Genomic DNA, 17698 nt, shown 5'->3' with positions numbered 1-17698 from the left:
ACATGACCCCAAATTTCGTGTGATCGCAACGCGGCCATCGGGGCGTGTTGCACCGTGCCAGTGCGGGGAAGCTGGACAATGAATGTATGAATGAGTGAATGCATGGTAGGGACGGCTTTTTGGTCCGCGACCAGCCGACGGGCAGAGACGCCGAGCATTGCCTCTTTGGGTTGTACCGCGGCGTGAGGGACCGTGTGTGGGGAACGGCGGAGGGCGGAGGACTGCGGGGGGGCAACAGCCAGATGGGAGCATGCCCAATTCCAATCTTGACAAACGGGTAGGTGTTGAGTATCGTTTCTACTAGGTACTTGGATCGTAGGCAAGGTAACGGGCCCGACGGGCGCAACCGCGATGTTGATGCTGACAAGTTGTGGTGATGACGGTGCGACAAGAGCAAGATATATCGTACTCTGTTAGTACCTGGGCAAGGACTACAGTAATCTGTTCAGCGGCATCAGCAGATTTTGGTGGGCGGATCTCGCCGCCACAGTACAGGTTGTTCGGGTGCTGACCAGCCACTAAAGCAGCGCTAAATCTGCACAAAACACTGCCCGGTCCAGCGCTAGATGTACATCATTTGGTCTATTATCGGCCAGCGATAGCGACATCACCCGCCGTACTCTGCGCTGACTATCTTACTTACCTGGGTACCTAGATACTGCTGCAAGAAGATGTACTCTGCCATGATCAGAGGGCAGGCCGGCGCATGTCCTGCATTTTCTAAGCGGAACCTGATCAAATCTACAGGTCCCTTTGAAACCGGCTGTATACGGCTGTCGGTGTCACCAAGATGAAAATAAAATCATGCCCATCAAAATGTCCAGAGGGACAGCAGAAACTGTGGCCTCACGACACCCCCACCCACCACAGCGCTGTCCTCCACTGCACACCCACTATATCTAAGCCGGCCACCCGCTAACACCCGCCCTAGGCCTGGTTCGCATCCTTGGTCCGTAAATTGGCTTCCGCAAGCATGTGCAAAATCTCCTCCTGATCTTTGCCGTCTCTCTTCTCTTCCTCTCTCAATTCAATTTGCCTCACTTCTTCTTCTCGCAACCCATGGCCTAGTCATCGCCGTTTCGGGGTCGTTTCTATCCAAATTTTCTGCCCTTTCTGCCGTATATTTCCGACCCTTCGTTTCATTCAATGATAAGCAGCACCTGCTCTGCTGCCCTTCCGCCGCCATGCTGTCGTCCGGCAGCCGCCGTCTCTGGGTCTGCACGCGATGCGTCCGCCGTCGCGTGACCAGGCCATCTCAGTTCCAGCAGCGCCTGTGGCAATCGACTGCCGCCAATGTCACCGCGGAAGCCGCCGCCCACGCCGGCAGGCCCCTCGTCAGCCATGGCGTCAGCCCGGACCATGACGACGCAGTCCTGCGCGATCTCTTCGATGCGCCCTCCAGCACCTTTGCGAGCTTCAGCCTGAAGCGCAGCCAGGGTCTCTTCAAGAATCGCTACCTCACCAGCCCCGACGGCTTCCTCGTCTTTGCACAGAAGAATCTCGACCGCGCCACCCGCATCGTCAAGCGCGTCCTCGCCGCCTCCTCCACCAACGACTACCGCGCCGTTGTCCGCGACCTCGACCGCCTCAGCGACCTGCTGTGCCGCGTCCTCGACCTCTCCGACTTTGTCCGCATGACGCACCCCGAGATCCGGTTCCAGCAAGCCGCCACTGATGCCTGGTCCATGGTCTATCAGTACATGAACCAGCTCAACACCATGACCGGCCTCAGCGACCAGCTCAACGAGGCCATCTCTCGCCCCGAGGTCACCGACCAGTGGACAGACGAGGAGAAAATTGTCGCCGATCTTCTCAAGCTGGACTTTATGAAATCGGCAGTCAACCTACCAAAGAAGTCGCGCGACCGCTTTGTCGAGCTGTCCTCGCAGATCAGCGATGTCGGTTCCGCCTTTGTCCAGACCATGGGGCCAGAAAAGACAAAGGTTACTCTACCATCCCATCGATTTTACGGCTTGTACCCGGGCCTCGCCTCGACTCTCAAGGTCCGCTCACAAATCTCGATCCCGACTACTGGATCCGAGGCAGCGGCCGCGCTGCAGAGCGTGTACGACGAAGGCACCCGCAAAGAAATCTATCTTACCCAGCGCACAGCATCATCGAGAACGATTGGGTACTTGGAGAACATGCTCAGGTTGCGTGCGGAGCTTGCGGGGCTCGCAGGTTTCCAGAGCCACGGTCACATGTCGCTTAAAGACCGCATGATGGCCAAGTCGCCGTCGTCCGTCATGGAGTTCCTGCTGGCGCTCCGGGAGCACAATGCGCCCATGATCGGGCATGAGCTGAGCGAGCTCCAGGACCGAAAACGCGAGCGGCTAGCCATGCCGGACGCCGAGCTGCATCCATGGGACAGAGATTTCTACATGGAAAGGATCCGTGCCGAGATGCGATCCAAGGTTCGCCACGAGGACCAGCTTACAGCCTTTTTTTCCGTCGGCACAGTCATGCAAGGGCTGTCTCGGCTGTTTGACCGCTTATACGGCATCCGCTTCGTCCCACGCGAGACCTTGCCTGGTGAGACCTGGCACCCGGACGTCAAGAGACTTGACGTCATGTCCGACAATGGTGAACAAGTAGCCGTCTTGTACTGCGACTTGTTCTACCGCCCGCAAAAGTCGCCAAACCCGGCCCACTTTACTGTGCGATGCTCCCGTGAGATCCTTGCCGACGAGGTTGACGAGGCCGCCGCTGACCTTGACGGCGCCGACATGCCCTACTTTGACTCGCCCGAGCAAGCTGCCAACGACGGCATGGAAACCTCCCGAGGTGACGGCCCGCTCAAGCAACTGCCCACCATTGCTCTGGTCTGCGATTTCCCCAAGAACGACAATGCTCGCGAACCCGCCTTCCTTTCCTTCTATTCCGTTGAGACCCTCTTCCACGAGATGGGCCACGCCATCCACTCCATCCTCGCGCGCACCTCGTTCCAAAACGTGTCGGGCACCCGCTGCGCCACCGACTTTGCCGAGCTGCCGTCGACGCTGATGGAGCACTTTGCCGCCGACCCGACCGTGCTCTCCCTCTTCGCGCGGCATTGGAAGTCGGACCGTCCCCTGCCGTACGACATGGTCGCCGAGCGCATCAAGGTCGCCAAGCGCTTCGAGGGCATCGACACGGAGCACCAGATCCTGCTCGCCATGGTCGACCAGGCCTACCACTCGCCCGAGGTGTCGGAGCCCTCGTTCGACTCGACCTACGTCTTTCACGACATCCACCGGCGCTTCGCCCACGGACCGCTCGACCCGCCGCGCACCCGCTGGCAGGGCTTCTTCGGCCACCTGCACAGCTACGGCAGCACCTACTACAGCTACCTCTTTGACCGCGTGCTCGCCGAGCGCGTCTGGCGCGTCGTCTTCAGCGGCGGCGACGGCGGCATGGCCGTCTCCCGCGCCAACGGCGAGCGCCTCAAGGAGAACCTCCTCAAGTGGGGCGGCGGCCGCGACCCCTGGATCTGCCTCGCCGACACCCTGCGCGACGACCGGCTGGCCGCCGGTGACGAAAAGTCCATGGCCCTGGTAGGCAGCTGGGGCATCAAAGACACCGTCAAGGCAAAATAGAAGGAGTTTGGTTTTGGAATCACCGAGTAAAGCAGTCACAGAAGATAGAGCCCTGTTCTTTTCCTCTCTCTTTTCCCCTTCGTACGCATAGATGAGCGTAGCTTAGGGCCGCCTTTTCTATTTCTTTACTTCTTTTTTTTTTCTAAAGCTCCAATAGTTGGGGCTTTTATGGTCGCATCACGGAGAAAGGGGCTCATACACATGCATACATATACATAGAGAGGTTACTCACTTGAAGGAGGAGGACGAACACGTTGTATCAACAGAGCATTTTGCGCCACCCTTGTACCTACAGATAGATGGCTTACACCCTGGTTGGATAGCAAAAGTGACATATTGTAAAATACAAATCGGTGTGAGATAGAATATGACTCATTTCATTCGTAACTGTCTGGTACATGGTTCAAAGCAAAACAGTGGTATCGATATTAAATTTCGTTCTCCAAACGCCTTACATGATTATTCACTTTTCCCGTGCTGAAGAGTTCTGGCCGCCACCGTGAAGAAAGTCCATCAAAACGCCGTTATTAAAGAACAAGGGGAAAAAGAAGACCCAAATTTTACATGACCGCCGTCGGTACCGGAGTCATGGTCATCCGTGACAATGAGAGGGTCCTCGGCCCGGAGCCGCCGGCCTCCTGCTGAGCGCCGGGATAGGCGTCAAATGCTTCGGCGTGCACCTCCTCGCTTGGCGTCGCGTACACCTGCGACGCAGACTCAGTATCATCGTCATCGTAGATGCCCGTAGTAGTGTGCTGCGACATGCCTCGGTCGATGCCCGAGTCGTCCAACTGGTATCCCTGCTGCGGGTGCCAAACGTTGTAGCGGGCGCTGCTGCTCCGCGGCGACTCGCTCTCGTCGGCGTCATATTCAAAGACTGATACGGCCGGGGGTAGCACCGCAGATGTCCTGTGGCTACTGCGACGCGTGTTCTTGCCGAGAAGCATGTTGAGCTGACGCGTGAGTTGCTGTACTTGGGCTTCAAGCACAATCCGCGCGGAGCGTTCCGTCTCGAGTAGACCGAGGATCGCCGCGAACTGCTCCTCACCGTAAGACGAAGCTTGACGCGGTGGAAGGAAGCTCTGACTGTTTCGAGCGCGAATGGTTTGCTCGGAGATTGGGCGGATGCTTTCAAGTAATGACGGCTGCAGGGAGGCGGCTCGAGCGTCGCTGTTCATACCTCCACCGCTCTGCGAAGTGGACTCCGTTAGGACGGCTTCCGAGTGGCCCGTAGAAGGACGTGTTGATGTGGGTGCCATGCCCATAGATAAGCTGTGGTGAGGTTGCCTGGTATTTGGGTACGAAAATGAGGGTTGACCGCCCAACTCGGATGGTAGTGTGACATCGCTAGGTTTCCAGCCGACATTTGGGTAGGGGTTCGCCTTGTACCTGAGCAAGGATACTGAATCCTCTAGGACATGTAGCCTATTCTCGATACCGTTGACCCTTGAGCTCAGCGTGATCTCACCCACTTGCTGCCTATTGGCAGCCTCCCCATCAGATATGAGGTTGCCGAACATGTAGGGGTCTGGTGTTGTCAGCTCTGCCGGCTCTGGTGCTGCTGGGCGTGGCGGTTTTGGCAGATCCAGATCAAAAGTAGCCAAAGCGTCATCTTCAGGGAACTCGGAAGACAACGGCGAGAGAGGATCTTGGCCGTAACAGCAGCTATCTCTCAGCTCTCTCAGTTCCTGACTCCGTCGGCGCTGCTCGTCTTGACTGGCTTCGAAGAATGGCATGGCTGACATGCTTCGAGAGCGGCGCTTGAGTCCACCGGCGTCACTGGTGATTGCACGGCCAATTTCCGTTGAGTCGTCGCTCAGAATCGTTGAGCCTCGAAGATCCCTGTCATTGACACTTGCTGGCCGCGGGCAGAGCCCAGCCAGCTTCCCATCACCAATATACCGTGCTCCAAGAGGGTAAGGAATTGCGCCTTCTCCATCCCGTTTCTTTGGAAGCGTTTGATCCACGGCCAAAGAGTTTCGTGCGCTTCGAATGGCAATGACATCATCGAGACCAACAGAATGGGAACGAAGCGCTCTGTCATATTCAGTTACGGGCAAAGAAGCCGATCGGCTGGCTCCGGAACCTCGATGTGGATCGATCTTTTCAGGTGTACCCTAATCCAAGTTAAAATTCAGTTTCTCGCTTGTATTCGCTGTCACAGAGTTGTAGTTACCGTATGCTGTGGAGGGGCACTAGAACGCTGAATAGGCTCTGACGACGTTGTAAGCTGGCTAGTTGTCTTCTTCCGCCGACCAAATAGACGACCTAACGCATTGCGAATCGGTGATCTTTTGCGGGCGGGGGAATCCTTTGTCTGTGATTTTGAGGATCGCTTGCTAGCCTCGTGCGGGGGATTCTGAGCAGCAGATGTATCGATTATTACCCTCTGGGACCCAGATTGCACTTTCGACAACACTGCAGAATCGTTGGCGGCCTTAGCAGTTTGACTCTGACCAAACCCCTGCGGCTGCCTAGACTCGCTGTTGCTGACAAGCTTTTGGGCTCCTTCCCGAGACTGATGTAGCTGCACGGGTCCTGCAAACTCCCCATACTGGTAGGAATCGGTAAAGGGGATTGGCGCAGATATTGGCCCACGGATGGACTTGCCGCCGGGTTTAGATCTCGCCATTGGTTTTTGTTTGGCAGCCACCGAGGACGAGGAGGACTTCCAAGGCATGATTACTCTCTTGTAGCAGACGGTGAAGTACGTCGCGATCCTATATGGACGAGATACTTGGGGTAAGGAATTTTTTTCTGGTCGTGAGCGCGGGTTTGGGTGTACTGTATGTAGATGCGTTGGAATGATGAACGGCACAGAGCTAGTGGTGAGACATGTCTGGCTCCTCTTTCTTCATGGCAAGCCGCGTGAAATCTTGCTCCAGAAAGTGGCAGGGAAGAGAATCTTTGGAGTAGTTGAGATATAGCAGAAAAGAAAATCACTTGTAACGCAGTGCACGCGGGGGGATTATGAAGCGAGTGGCGGCCAATGAACTGGCTCGGATGCTAGTTGAAGAGCATGCAAGACAGCCAGGCCGGACGTGGAACAGCAGACGGGACGGTGAGATAGAAATACTTGATTAGTGCAAGAACAAGGTACATACACACCACGCGCCAGGCATGGCGGCTCGGGACCACAAGGGATGGATAAGATGGACCTTGGAGAAAAAGTGGTAGAAGATCCTTGGATGCATGATACATATGCACATGGGGCTGGAGGGGAGAGTGAGAGGTGTCAAGGATGAAACAGGGCGGACACCAAGGGCCGAAAGGTGGGAAAAGGCAGATGAGCCAGTGACAGTCCAATGCTGTGTGGTCTAGATGGTGAAAAGCAAGGCCAACGTATCAAGGCTCAGCTCAGCTACTTCATGGTGGCAGCCAGCAGTGGATATTTGAAAAATGACTTTTAGGAATCGGCGCAGCCGTGAAGATGGGGCCTTGCTGCACGGCGTCGGGCTTCATGCAGCATGGAGGGGAACCTGGCTAGAAGCTTTGCTTGTGATCCTTGGTATCGAACTTGGTGTCGGGGGGGCGCATCTTGGAACAGTATCCGTACTCAGCCCTTGTATGGTGCCTCTACTCAGTACGTATGGAGAACCTTGCAGAGACCCCTCGCCTCATAAAGGTAGGATGCTGGTAGCTCAGACCCGGTAGTTGGATGGTGGCGAGTAACTGGCTGCTAAAAGCTGCAGAACAGGCACCGGGGTGTACTGTTCTGTTGGAATGTGGAAACCGTACCTTTGCGGGCGGCAAGATTGGGGCAGGAAAAATAAAAGCTTCGACGAGGAGCAGACATAGTTGGCTCTCGGCGAGCGAGTGATGATCATATCGTGTCTTGCTTGGAGCCCAAGGCAAGGGGCCCTCTCCGCGCGAGCCGGCGCTGTTTCCAATAGATACAAATACACAGGGTACGCTGGCGGAATATCGAGTTTAGTACTGCCCTCAGCTCAGCCTGTCAGCAACTCCATTGAGCATACTGCCCTTCTGGCTATGCGCTGGCTGATGGAGAAGGACCGGTCAGTTGGCGGTGGATAGTTGGATGGCAAGGATGGGCCCTGTGGCCAAGGCGGGACGACGAGTTTATGGCGATTCGAGCTAGAAGGTCCAAGGAATTAACAAGTGGGCAGGCAAGAGGGCCAAATGCGAAACGGGAGCCACCTCACGATGCATGCATGAAGAGGAACCACTGTGCGTCTGACCATTGGCCGCACGCAGCCCAAATATAGGCCTTCCTTTTGCCTCTTCAGAGTGCGTCAGGTCTGCCTCACCAGTCAGGTCCCGGGCTGTGCAATGTGTCAGTGGTGATGGCCATGGCCGAGTTGTGGTTGGATGGCTGCTGGTGGCGCGTCGGGCTATCTGCGTGGCTTGCAAGGCAAATATGGGTTCCGTCAAACTAGGTAGGTATCAGTAGGCTGCGAAGGTGATGTGAGCTCGGATTGGTGGTGGTTGAGTTGCAATCCAAGACAAGGGGATGTGAGATCGAGAGGCCACAGTCCCGTTTGTCATCCTCATTGGTTCTTGCTGGCCGCGACGTTTTCTGCCGGGCCGCCAACCAAACGTCAAGGACTGCCTGGGCCGCAGACCGCCAACCAATTGGTGCCAGAATGGCTTCGACTCTGCCAACAAATATAAGTGAACCATCCCTACACTCCGATAATGTCGATGCCCGATAGCTATCCACAGCATTTTTCCCTTCAATATCAAGTCAACAAGTATCGCAGTCTGCATTCCAGCTAGCCTAGCCTACTGACTAGTACCTGCGCCCCCACCTGTCGACCTGAAACGCGAACTCTTGCGACAGACGACACACCATCACGGCCACTACTACCTCAGTACCTACACAACACGACCATAGCACGGGCCTGTCTCCGTGTCTAGAGCTGTACAGACTGTCAGACAGACAGAGTCTTTGTTATGACCCCATAACTTGTATTATAACCAAGAGGTGCTGGTCGGCCCGCCGCGTCCCTCTTGTTTGCCACTCAGCGCATATCGCGCATTGTAATATGGCATTACCGTGGCCCCAAATGAATGCTGCTGCGCCTGCATACCGCCATCACCTTCTCGACTCGGCCAAGGAATGCTCCCTTCTACATACCCGTGTTCAGTGACGACACATCGGGGTACCGCAGATCGGCATTGTCCTCTAAAAAGTCCATCCACCTTTTCAGGAATGAGCTGCCCCTGGTCGTGTAGACAAGAATATTCATCGTGTCAGCTTCAGCTCCTTCTCCCTAGCCAGGCGATAGACTTCAAAACGCCTCAAACTGTAGACAATCTTGCCAAGCCACACCATCCATCTGCCTATTCGGGAGTAGGCACAGGCGTGGTGCAACGCAGCCGACTCACAGGCTCGCTGAAAAGGACGGGAAAATTACAGATCTTGCTTACCTCTTTACCGTTTCCGAATCCCCGATTACAGTAAGGGATCTTTTTGGTCGAGTCATGGCCACTGTTGTTCCCCAGTCAGTTTCTCATCTGGTCCAAACTTCTTCATGCATCCCCTTCTTCGCATGAATCCGCAACCTGAAATAAGGAAATGAAAGGCTCAGCCTCGCCTGCAAATGACGTACCGTTCAGCCGTCTCTTCTCACCCAGGAACCCCACCTCGCCCTCAGCATTGCTTCGTACAAGGCTCACAATGACTGCTTCCTTCTCACGACCCTGGAAGCCGTCCACACTGCCAAGTTCGATGCCAGGGAATTTCTCCTTGAGTGGCGCAAGAGCAGCCAGCTTCGCATGACATGGGTTAGCATACCCTGTTCCATTATTCAAAGCAGTATTAGGGCAGTGCAAACGGTCTCATACCTGCGCATTATACGGCGTCACTACCGCAATGTCTTCTGCTCTCAATCCGGCCCCAACGAGTCTTGCCACATGCTGTTGTACCAAGGCTGCCTCCATCTGGTTGCTTTTACTGTCTCCATGCAAGCTTGTCTTGCCCCTTTTCGAATTCTCAGCATCATCATCTTCACTGCGCTCTGGAAAATCGCCACCTTGTGTGTCGATGAATACGAGCGGCTCATTTGTATCTTCGTTATCCTCCACTTCGTACTCCAACTCCTTGAGTAGTCTGGCCTTTACCGCATCAGCAGCGACCAGTCTGGACTCATAGAGCTCGTCAGAGGGAAACCGCATAATGCGTTCATGCATTCGATATTGGGTTGTGAGCATCCGTTTGATCGACGGTCCATGAAGTGCCAGCAGTCTATCAAAGAGCGTCGTCTCGAGTGTCAATCCCTTGATCAGCTTTACGTCTGCGCCCTCTTTGAGCTTTGGTGCCGCTTTGGAGTTGCTTGATTTGATGGTCGGGGGCAGCTGCAGATGATCGCCGGCACACACGGCCTTGTTGGCTGACAGAAGCGGCACCCAGCATTGGGCTTCAAGGGCCTGGCTTGCTTCATCAATAATGACAACGTCGAATTTTTCGTTGCGTAGCTGGTGTCCACCAGCCCCATGAAGAGTGGCTAGCACCACCTTACTTCCACCTACCAAGTTGCGGACGCACTTGCGTTCTCTTTCTCTATATTCCTTCCGTAGCTCTCTCAAGTCACCGTATATCTGCCGGCGCTCCTTGCCGCTTTTTGTCTTTTTGATAGATGCCTGCTTGGCATCCATTTCGACCCGCACGTCTTTGACTATCGCTCCAGCTTCTGAGGTCTGCGTCAATACATCAAGGGAGTGGTTGACAACCGAGGGCAACAATCTTGCAGGATGGCCTAGTCGTAGAATCGGGACCCTGTGTGGCGAAAGCCTCTCGACAATATTGTCGACAGAGATGTTGGACGGACCGCAAACCAATACTCGCTTTCCAAATTTGATGAGCTGTAGAATAAGCTCTATCAGTGTGTGCGTTTTTCCTGTCCCCGGCGGGCCATGTATCAGAGCAATCTCACGCGATGCCAAGGCGAACCGAATAGCATCTTTCTGGGAGTCGTTTAGGGTCGGGTCAAACCACTCGATCTTGCTCAGCTCCTCATCTGCGGACAAATCCTTTGGGGTCGGCGAGGGACTGGACAAGCCAAACAGCACCCGAATGAAGCTCGAGTATTCTGTTTCGCTCATCTTTTGCAGCTTTTCCATCATCTGGTTCATCCTTCGGTAGGTCACTTCATCTGCCAACTTGACCATCCATACTTTGTTCCCAAACGCAACCTCATCTTTGCCCTCATCCAGCGCCACACACACCGACGTCTTTTGCACCTTGGTCACCACGCCGCGAGCACCCTTCTTCTCCAGTTCCTGGATCTCTTTCTTCTTGGCGCTGCCCGCAGGTTGGTCTGCCACGAGCACAATGTCACCGGTACGCAGGCCGTGCTCCGGCAGCTCCCCCGTCGATGAGGTAGCTCCGTCTGGCGCCAGCTCAAGCACCGTTCGACCGCCGAGACCAGTGCGCTGCGAGGCGACCACGAGGTTGGTTATGGCCAGCCCAGCGCGCTGCAGACCGGCGGGGCTGTGGTTGGAAATGAGGGAGCTCGTTTCTTGCACCTCGCTTTGGAGCTCGCGTTCCAACAGAGCCAGCTGTGTGCTGGCAAAGGAGGGCACGTCCACTGGTTCCCTGGGAGCCATGACGAAGCGTCCTGCTATTAGTGCGGCTGTCCGTATAGTGATGGTGCAAGCTGCAAGTTTGCTTGCGTATGATGCATTCACTTGTGACCCCACCAATGACGAAGCTGGAGCTATAGTGATAGCCCACTTCAGGGCCGTGAGCTCGAGAGACTCAGCAAATCGAGATATATTGGACAGACGAGCCGGTAAATCGCATGTACCACTTGGGATCATTTACCTATTAATTACATGGCTAGATAGTATCAATTTATGCTGTAGAAAGTGGGCCGCTAGTTGCCTTCCCAGCATGTCAATTCACAGACACAAATGGCCAAGCAGTAAAACTCCCAGAAGATGATACAAGAGGAAAATAACAAGACGCCCTCAAGTGGAGTACAAATATGATTCGCCGGGAAATGATAACAATCATTTATGCATGCACCGAATACAAGAAAAGAACGAAACAATCAGTCGTCCGCCGGATGTATCACTACGACGACGACCAGCGACGCGGCCATGATGGCCAGTCCTACGAGAGATACCAGAACAATCGTCCCGCGACTAGCAGGAAACTTGCCCTTGAGAATCCACTCCTGGCCGTGAAAGTAGCGCTTGAACCCCAGCAGCAGGATCAGGATGCTGATGCCCAGGAACGTCGCGCCTAGCGGCCGGCCCAGGCGCCGCAGCGCGTCCTTTGTGCGGTCCGGCGTGCTCTTGCTATCGTTTAGCGAGGTGTTGAGCCGGAAGAGCTGTGTGACGGCGATGCCAATCGAAGCAAAAGCTAGCGACGTACGCAGCCAGGCGAGGAATGTTCTTTCTGTAGCAAAAAGAGGGGCGTGTCAGCGCGAGTGAGCTTTGGGGGAGGAAAGAGAGAGAGGCAGAGGGAGAGAGGGAGAGATGGACAAGTCTCCTCCCGCGCTTCCCATCGTAATCCCGGAAGCGCTCAACTTACCAAGTGCCAGGTGGTCTCTAGCAACGCTGCCTTTGTTCTCCAGCTCAATCGACTGGTACTTGCCCAGCTGGCGCCTCCACCACGGCCTCTCGCTCTCCTCGCCCGTTCTCGTCTCCTCATCGTCACCCTCCGAGGCGGCAGATTGCGGAGCCGCTGTCGTATTCCTGGAGCGCAGGCTGTAGATGGAGCGTGTACCGCTCCCCGGCGGCGGCGGCACGGCGCCCTCTTGGGGGTTCACCGCCTGGTAGTTGTGGCTAGACCCGCGCGACACGATGCCCGTTGTCTCGTCGGCCTCGTCGGAGGCAAACTGTGTCTTGCGACCAAAGGATGAGTGGCGCCGGATGGTGGCTGGGTCAGAGCCCATCTCGTCGGCACGACCTCTGGCGTTCTACAAAGAGGAGAGAGAAGAGGGGGTCAGCCGAAAGCGTCAATGGGGGGGAGAGGCAGAAATTGGAGAGCGGGAGCCCGCTTTGGGCAAGGAATTAATCATCGTACTTGTAAAATCTCGCTTATGCGCTCGCTTTTCGATTGCCGCCGCTGCCGGAAGCGGCCTCGAGTGGTGCTGTTGGATCTCTCTGGAACAGCCGCAGAGGCACCCGAGTCTGGTGCCGCGTTCGCTGCGGCCTCGTTGCCGCTCATCGCCGGGAGCTGTCGGGGGGTGGCGGTTATTATATCTCGGGTTCAAATTTGACTTTTTGCCGTATGCAGACTTTATTACGTGAAACGGGGGCCCTCTGCGCGAGCGCCAGCCAAGGCGTTCGCTTGGACAGGGAAAAGGGCCCAAAACGGGATCGTCGAATCGTCTGCAACCAATGTCAGAGGACAATTGAGGGCGGAGGCGATCGCGTCATTGCAAGATGGTGGGCTGGTGGGCGAAAACCTGCAGCTTGCAGGGCACTGAAAAGACGCTAATAGGGGGCTCGACCCCACTATATTAGGTCGGTAGCATCGTACTAGAGGTACTTTATAGTACCTAATAGTAGCTGGCTAGCTGGCTACCTAGGTAGTTGGTGCTAAGGGAGATAGATAAGTAGAAAGGACCCCGACGTACATGAGCATACTCATTCAAGCATGAACAGAGGTTTTTGTGTAAATTCGTACCGCTTTAGAATGAAATTTTCTAAACCTTGTTGAGAGTTCTTCTCTCTCCTCATCACCGACGAAAATTCGACGACAGTCCTGGAGGCAGTTCCATATGCCCAAGTACTTTCCTGTGTTGTCACTGAGGTATAAAATGTTCTGCTGCCTTCCTTGACATTGCATGACCGTACCAAGAAAAAGAAAAGAATGCAAGAAATGATAGGGGGAAAAAAAGAAGAAGAATGGAGACGTAGAATTCAAAATGCAGACAGTTCGGTCGAGAGAGGAATATTGCGCACTCTCTCACCACTTTCTCCGAGCCCCGGCCACATCGCCATCAGCTCACGAGACCCCGGCAACTACACAGCGTTAATTGACAACCTAAAGACAGCCACGCACGATGCCCTCCTCCCGTCGGCTGTCCAGATTGAATACGCAGGTACAGTTGCGCACGGCAGCTGGATATCGGTCGACGTTGCGCTCCAGCCACTCATGCTGTCATTGTCCACGTACATCAGGTACGGCACCTGCGCAGAAACGTCAAGAGAGTCGGCGGCTCCCAGCAGGCGAACAGAGTCGTGGTACTTGGTCTGGGCCTCTGTCGCAATGGCACCGAGGCTTTTCTTGACGCCCGACTGTCCAATATTTGCCAGCGTCGTGTGTATAAACATGCCCCCATCCACCCGGACCAATGTATTCCACGCCCGCCATCCATCCAGTTGCGACTCGGTATGCGACAGCAACTGCGTGCTCGTCTCGGGCAGTCCCGACAGCCCAATGTGAGCATGCCACTCAACAGTAGACTGCCGCGGCAGCTCATCCACCTCCACCGCAAAAAGGGGCGGTACGCAAGTCTCGGGTTCATTCTGCTGCCGCATGGGATATACCTCCCAGTCGGGCAGTGGCCGTGGCTTGCCATCCTTGCTGCTAGCCAGGGACATGTATTGCGTGTTGTATTTGAGATCCCATGGGTCCAGCGCTGCCTCGTCTTCTTCTTCCTCCGGCTCCGCGTGCATCATGCGCCATGCTCTGCTGGCTAGCTGTGCCTTGTGCAGCATGTCCTCCACAGACACAGACTTGTCAAAGTAGGCGACAGCACTGGTCCATTGCTGCACCTTCATCTGTGTGCCTATGCGCCACAGATGCTGCAGCGAGAGTGTTATCTGTTCGGTAAGAGAAGTACTGGAGGAAGTAGGCAGCATCATGGTCGACGGTATAAGGGGTATTTGGCCCGCAATGTAGACGGATCGCGGGCCGACGGCGACGTGATTCAGCGTGACGGGAATGTCAATGGCCTGGCTATAAGGACCAATGTTGGCTGGCGCCCAATAGGATCTCGACTGCACATGCAGCCCGTCTCTTGTGAGCGACTGCGAGGCGGGAGGCGCTGTAGCGTACAGCAAGATATTGCGTCCCTCTGGTAGCAAGTTGCCGCAGGATATTGTCACCCGGGATGCAGGATTGGGGGACTTGAATAAGCTGCCGTATTCTTGGTTGATTCTGGGAAAATCGGCCATGTTCCTCAGAACAATGACGACCGTAGTCAGCTGCGCGGCAGTCAGATCGTAACTCGCAAGTATTTCTTGGAGCTTGCCGACGACGGTCTTCGTTTCTTCGGTTATCAAACCAGGGTCGAAATCTGCATCAGAGATAAACGTCCAAGTGTATAGCTCAGGCTTGCTACACCTCAAGGTGCTCATATTTGACAACGGTTTTGCCACGGGGCCGCTGACGATGCCTCCCAGAACTTCTGAAGGTCGTGCGATCAGGTCCTCTGATACTCGCGCGAATTTCGGGTCGAAAAGGTCCGGGATTCTTACATGCGTAGCTGGAACTGCATCGCAAGCGTCTTTATCTTCCAGATGTGCGCCTTGGGTCAACAGCCACGTCGAGCCGCCGCCTTCTCGAACCGCACGCCTGCCTTGTTCCGGCACAACGACCTTCTTCTTGAAGAGACCGGCGGGCCCGTCCAGGACCAGCGTCTCGAACTCGCCGCCTTCTCCCAGTGACGCGCCATCGACGGCGCCGAATTTGCGGAGCGCCTGCTTCACGCGGTCTGACCCGAGCTCGCTCGACACGCACTCCCACAGATGGCTCTCGTCCAGCCCCGCGCTGGCCACCTTGATGATGCGGGCCTCGAGGCCCGCTGATGCCATGTCGAGCAACAGCTGCGATTCGTTTCCCGGTGCGGTGGGAGCGGGCAGGACCGTGTACTTCCAGAGATAGGCCAGCGGCGTCAGGCCGAGACGCACGGCGACGGACTCGACGCGAGTGCGCTGGTAGGTCGACAAGATGGCCCCGGAGCAGAGCGCGTTGGCTTCTGGGTGTTCTTCTTTGATTTTGCGCAGCAGCGGGAGCATGGACTCTGTCTCGTCGACGCCTGGCTCCGAAGCGTCGTACGCATAGTCTCGCTCATGGCGCGTTGCCCCCCCGTTGATGGCCTGCCGGTATAGTGGGAGGCCTGTGGCCTCGGCATATAGTGGAATGACCTCATGGCCGACAGTCTGGTACATGAAGCTGTTCAGATCCTTTTCATCCTGCGAATCGCCGGCGGTGGATGCGTCGTGCAGCGGTGGATGGAGGTTGGCTAGGGCTACGATGCGATGCCCATTTTGGACGCAGTGCAGGAGGCTGTAGAAGCTGTCCTTGCCGCCCGAGATGAGCGCAATCACGTTGAGGCTCGAAGAGGCCATCGCTTCCCCCGCGATACCGGACAAGTTGTAGCCCTGCCCGCGGCGATCGAGATCGTGGTGATGCCATCTCAAGCACGGGGCAGCATTTGGGCCTTGTCGTGGTGGAGCGAAGCCTCACGTGCAGAGTTTGGCGGTTGATTTTGACGACAGTCCATTCACACAACTACAGAGTATCACGCCGAGAACATTCTTCAGTTTCACGGCTATGTTTTTTTTTTTCTCTTTTGAGAATGTGTCTAGACTGACAGCCCAGATCTTCCTCAATACAATTTCGACCACAAGTTCACTGACCTCCCGGGACATTGAACGGCGGCGGTGGACTCCACTCGACAACGGTTGTTCACTACTCCGGCCGTTTCGGATACATTTGCGGTCTGGTTCAGTTACGTGGGGTATTTACGATGAAAAAGAAAATTGTATCATGCCTGTTAGACATGTTGCCGGTATTATCCCTTGCCATACAATCGGCGGCTATTAAAATAGAGGCACGGCGTGAGCTCAGCCACATACAAAACAGTTGCTATTGAAACAGGGCTGATTCATGCATGGTGACCACGAGCCGGGCGTCCGACTCGCCCCGGTCATGGACATTCGAGGCTCGACTTCGTGCATAACCCCCCGATCCGTGTAATTCCAGCGCAGTGCAACTCATTGATCAACCTTGCAGACGATCACCTCTGCATCTGCCGTTTGGGACCGGGCTGTCTGCTGTCATTAGTGACAAGTGACCGGGATCGTAGGAATGTGTTTCCGGTTGCTTTGACTGTGGCTGGCGAAATACGGTGACCGATGTAACGGTGATGTGATGTGATGTGATTTCCCTCCAGGTTTTTTTTTTCTCTCCTAATGGGTCCCCTCAGATCCCACTGTGATGAGTGTGTCTGTGCGACGACACCTCGACAAGGCCGAGGCTCGCGTGGCTAATCCGGGATCTTCAACGCTTCATTTTAGAAGTTGGATGGGATCTTCCTTGTTTGCTCCGTGGGTTGAGACAGATATTAGACAACTCGTTGTCGGCATGTCACTGAGACCCGTTTTCCATCTACTGGTACACAGGCCGCAGGTGGTTGACAGGCAAAGGCCTATCGCCCCCCAACCCCGTTCAGTTTATGCGACGTCTTGCTCATCTGGGAAAAGCAGGCGCTGTACGGATAAAGAGATGATTACTGTCATCTCGCACAGACGTGTGATCCGAATACAATGCACCCATACCCAGTAGTCGGGACAAAGGGAATGGCAACCTTGAGTGGCAAACTTTTCTCTTTGTCCAATTTCTTGTCTGCCGTGCAATGTGACTCGCTATTCATGCGCAAAGTCGCCATGACTATCGGTACCATCACTCGGCATCTCGCAGTCATCATGCGCAACACTGTCTCGTCAATGCGGCCGCCCTAGATCTGGCACACGGGACACTGTGGCCGTAGGTACTTGGCCGCACATGACGATGTACAGAATGACGCATACTGATGTGTGCGAGTAATCTGATGGGAATTGAATCAGTCATGGTGGCCTTGACGATGGCATGGCCTCGTGCTCATATAACAGCAACTGTTGCGACCCGGACAATTTTTCAAGTGGCGGTCAAGTGTAGAGATTTTCTGCAGTGTGGCACGCCATTATTGCCGGCAAGCCCTAGCTATTGTCTTGTTGCAGCGATATCACCGCCTCGTTATCGGCATGGCCTCCTTGTCACGACTCACTACCCGTATGTGCTGAGTACTCGCTGCTCAGTACTGAGTACACAAACGAAAGGTAATGACTTTGACGCCTCGTATGGAGTTAAGATGGCCCTGTTAAGCAGCTAGGATGCATGCAAAGGCTTAGCGTGGTCAATGGGCTGGTTTTGAATA

At 55.2% G+C, this 17698-nt stretch overlaps 5 protein-coding genes across 5 annotated transcripts; 1 reads left to right on the top strand and 4 right to left on the bottom strand.

Moving 5' to 3' along the window:
- Positions 1 to 1184: 1184 nt before the first annotated feature.
- Positions 1185 to 3575, top strand: V2A60_005135 (metalloendopeptidase; the record flags this gene model as incomplete). The annotated part of the gene is made up of 1 exon (XM_083256448.1): positions 1185 to 3575. One exon carries the CDS (start codon positions 1185 to 1187, stop codon positions 3573 to 3575), a length of 2391 nt encoding a protein of 796 aa, XP_083112574.1.
- Positions 3576 to 4135: 560 nt separating this feature from the next.
- On the bottom strand, positions 4136 to 6255 carry V2A60_005134 (uncharacterized protein; the record flags this gene model as incomplete). Its single annotated transcript, XM_083256447.1, has 2 exons — positions 4136 to 5692; positions 5752 to 6255. The coding sequence occupies 2 exons, from the start codon at positions 6253 to 6255 to the stop codon at positions 4136 to 4138; spliced, it is 2061 nt and encodes a 686-aa protein (XP_083112573.1).
- Positions 6256 to 8665: 2410 nt separating this feature from the next.
- V2A60_005133 (uncharacterized protein) lies at positions 8666 to 11144 on the bottom strand (the record flags this gene model as incomplete). Its single annotated transcript, XM_083256446.1, has 4 exons — positions 8666 to 8759; positions 8967 to 9027; positions 9149 to 9308; positions 9384 to 11144. The coding sequence occupies 4 exons, from the start codon at positions 11142 to 11144 to the stop codon at positions 8666 to 8668; spliced, it is 2076 nt and encodes a 691-aa protein (XP_083112572.1).
- A 446-nt stretch (positions 11145 to 11590) lies between these two features.
- V2A60_005132 (uncharacterized protein) lies at positions 11591 to 12714 on the bottom strand (the record flags this gene model as incomplete). The annotated part of the gene is made up of 3 exons (XM_083256445.1): positions 11591 to 11940; positions 12076 to 12463; positions 12571 to 12714. The coding sequence occupies 3 exons, from the start codon at positions 12712 to 12714 to the stop codon at positions 11591 to 11593; spliced, it is 882 nt and encodes a 293-aa protein (XP_083112571.1).
- Positions 12715 to 13514: 800 nt separating this feature from the next.
- V2A60_005131 (diphthine--ammonia ligase) lies at positions 13515 to 15848 on the bottom strand (the record flags this gene model as incomplete). The annotated part of the gene is made up of 1 exon (XM_083256444.1): positions 13515 to 15848. One exon carries the CDS (start codon positions 15846 to 15848, stop codon positions 13515 to 13517), a length of 2334 nt encoding a protein of 777 aa, XP_083112570.1.
- Between the last annotated feature and the right edge of the window lie 1850 nt (positions 15849 to 17698).

This window comes from Cordyceps javanica, chromosome 3 (assembly GCF_051103115.1).
Source record: "Cordyceps javanica chromosome 3, complete sequence".
Classification (NCBI taxonomy): Eukaryota; Fungi; Ascomycota; class Sordariomycetes; order Hypocreales; family Cordycipitaceae; genus Cordyceps; species Cordyceps javanica.
This window is presented reverse-complemented; position numbering and strand designations above follow the sequence as displayed.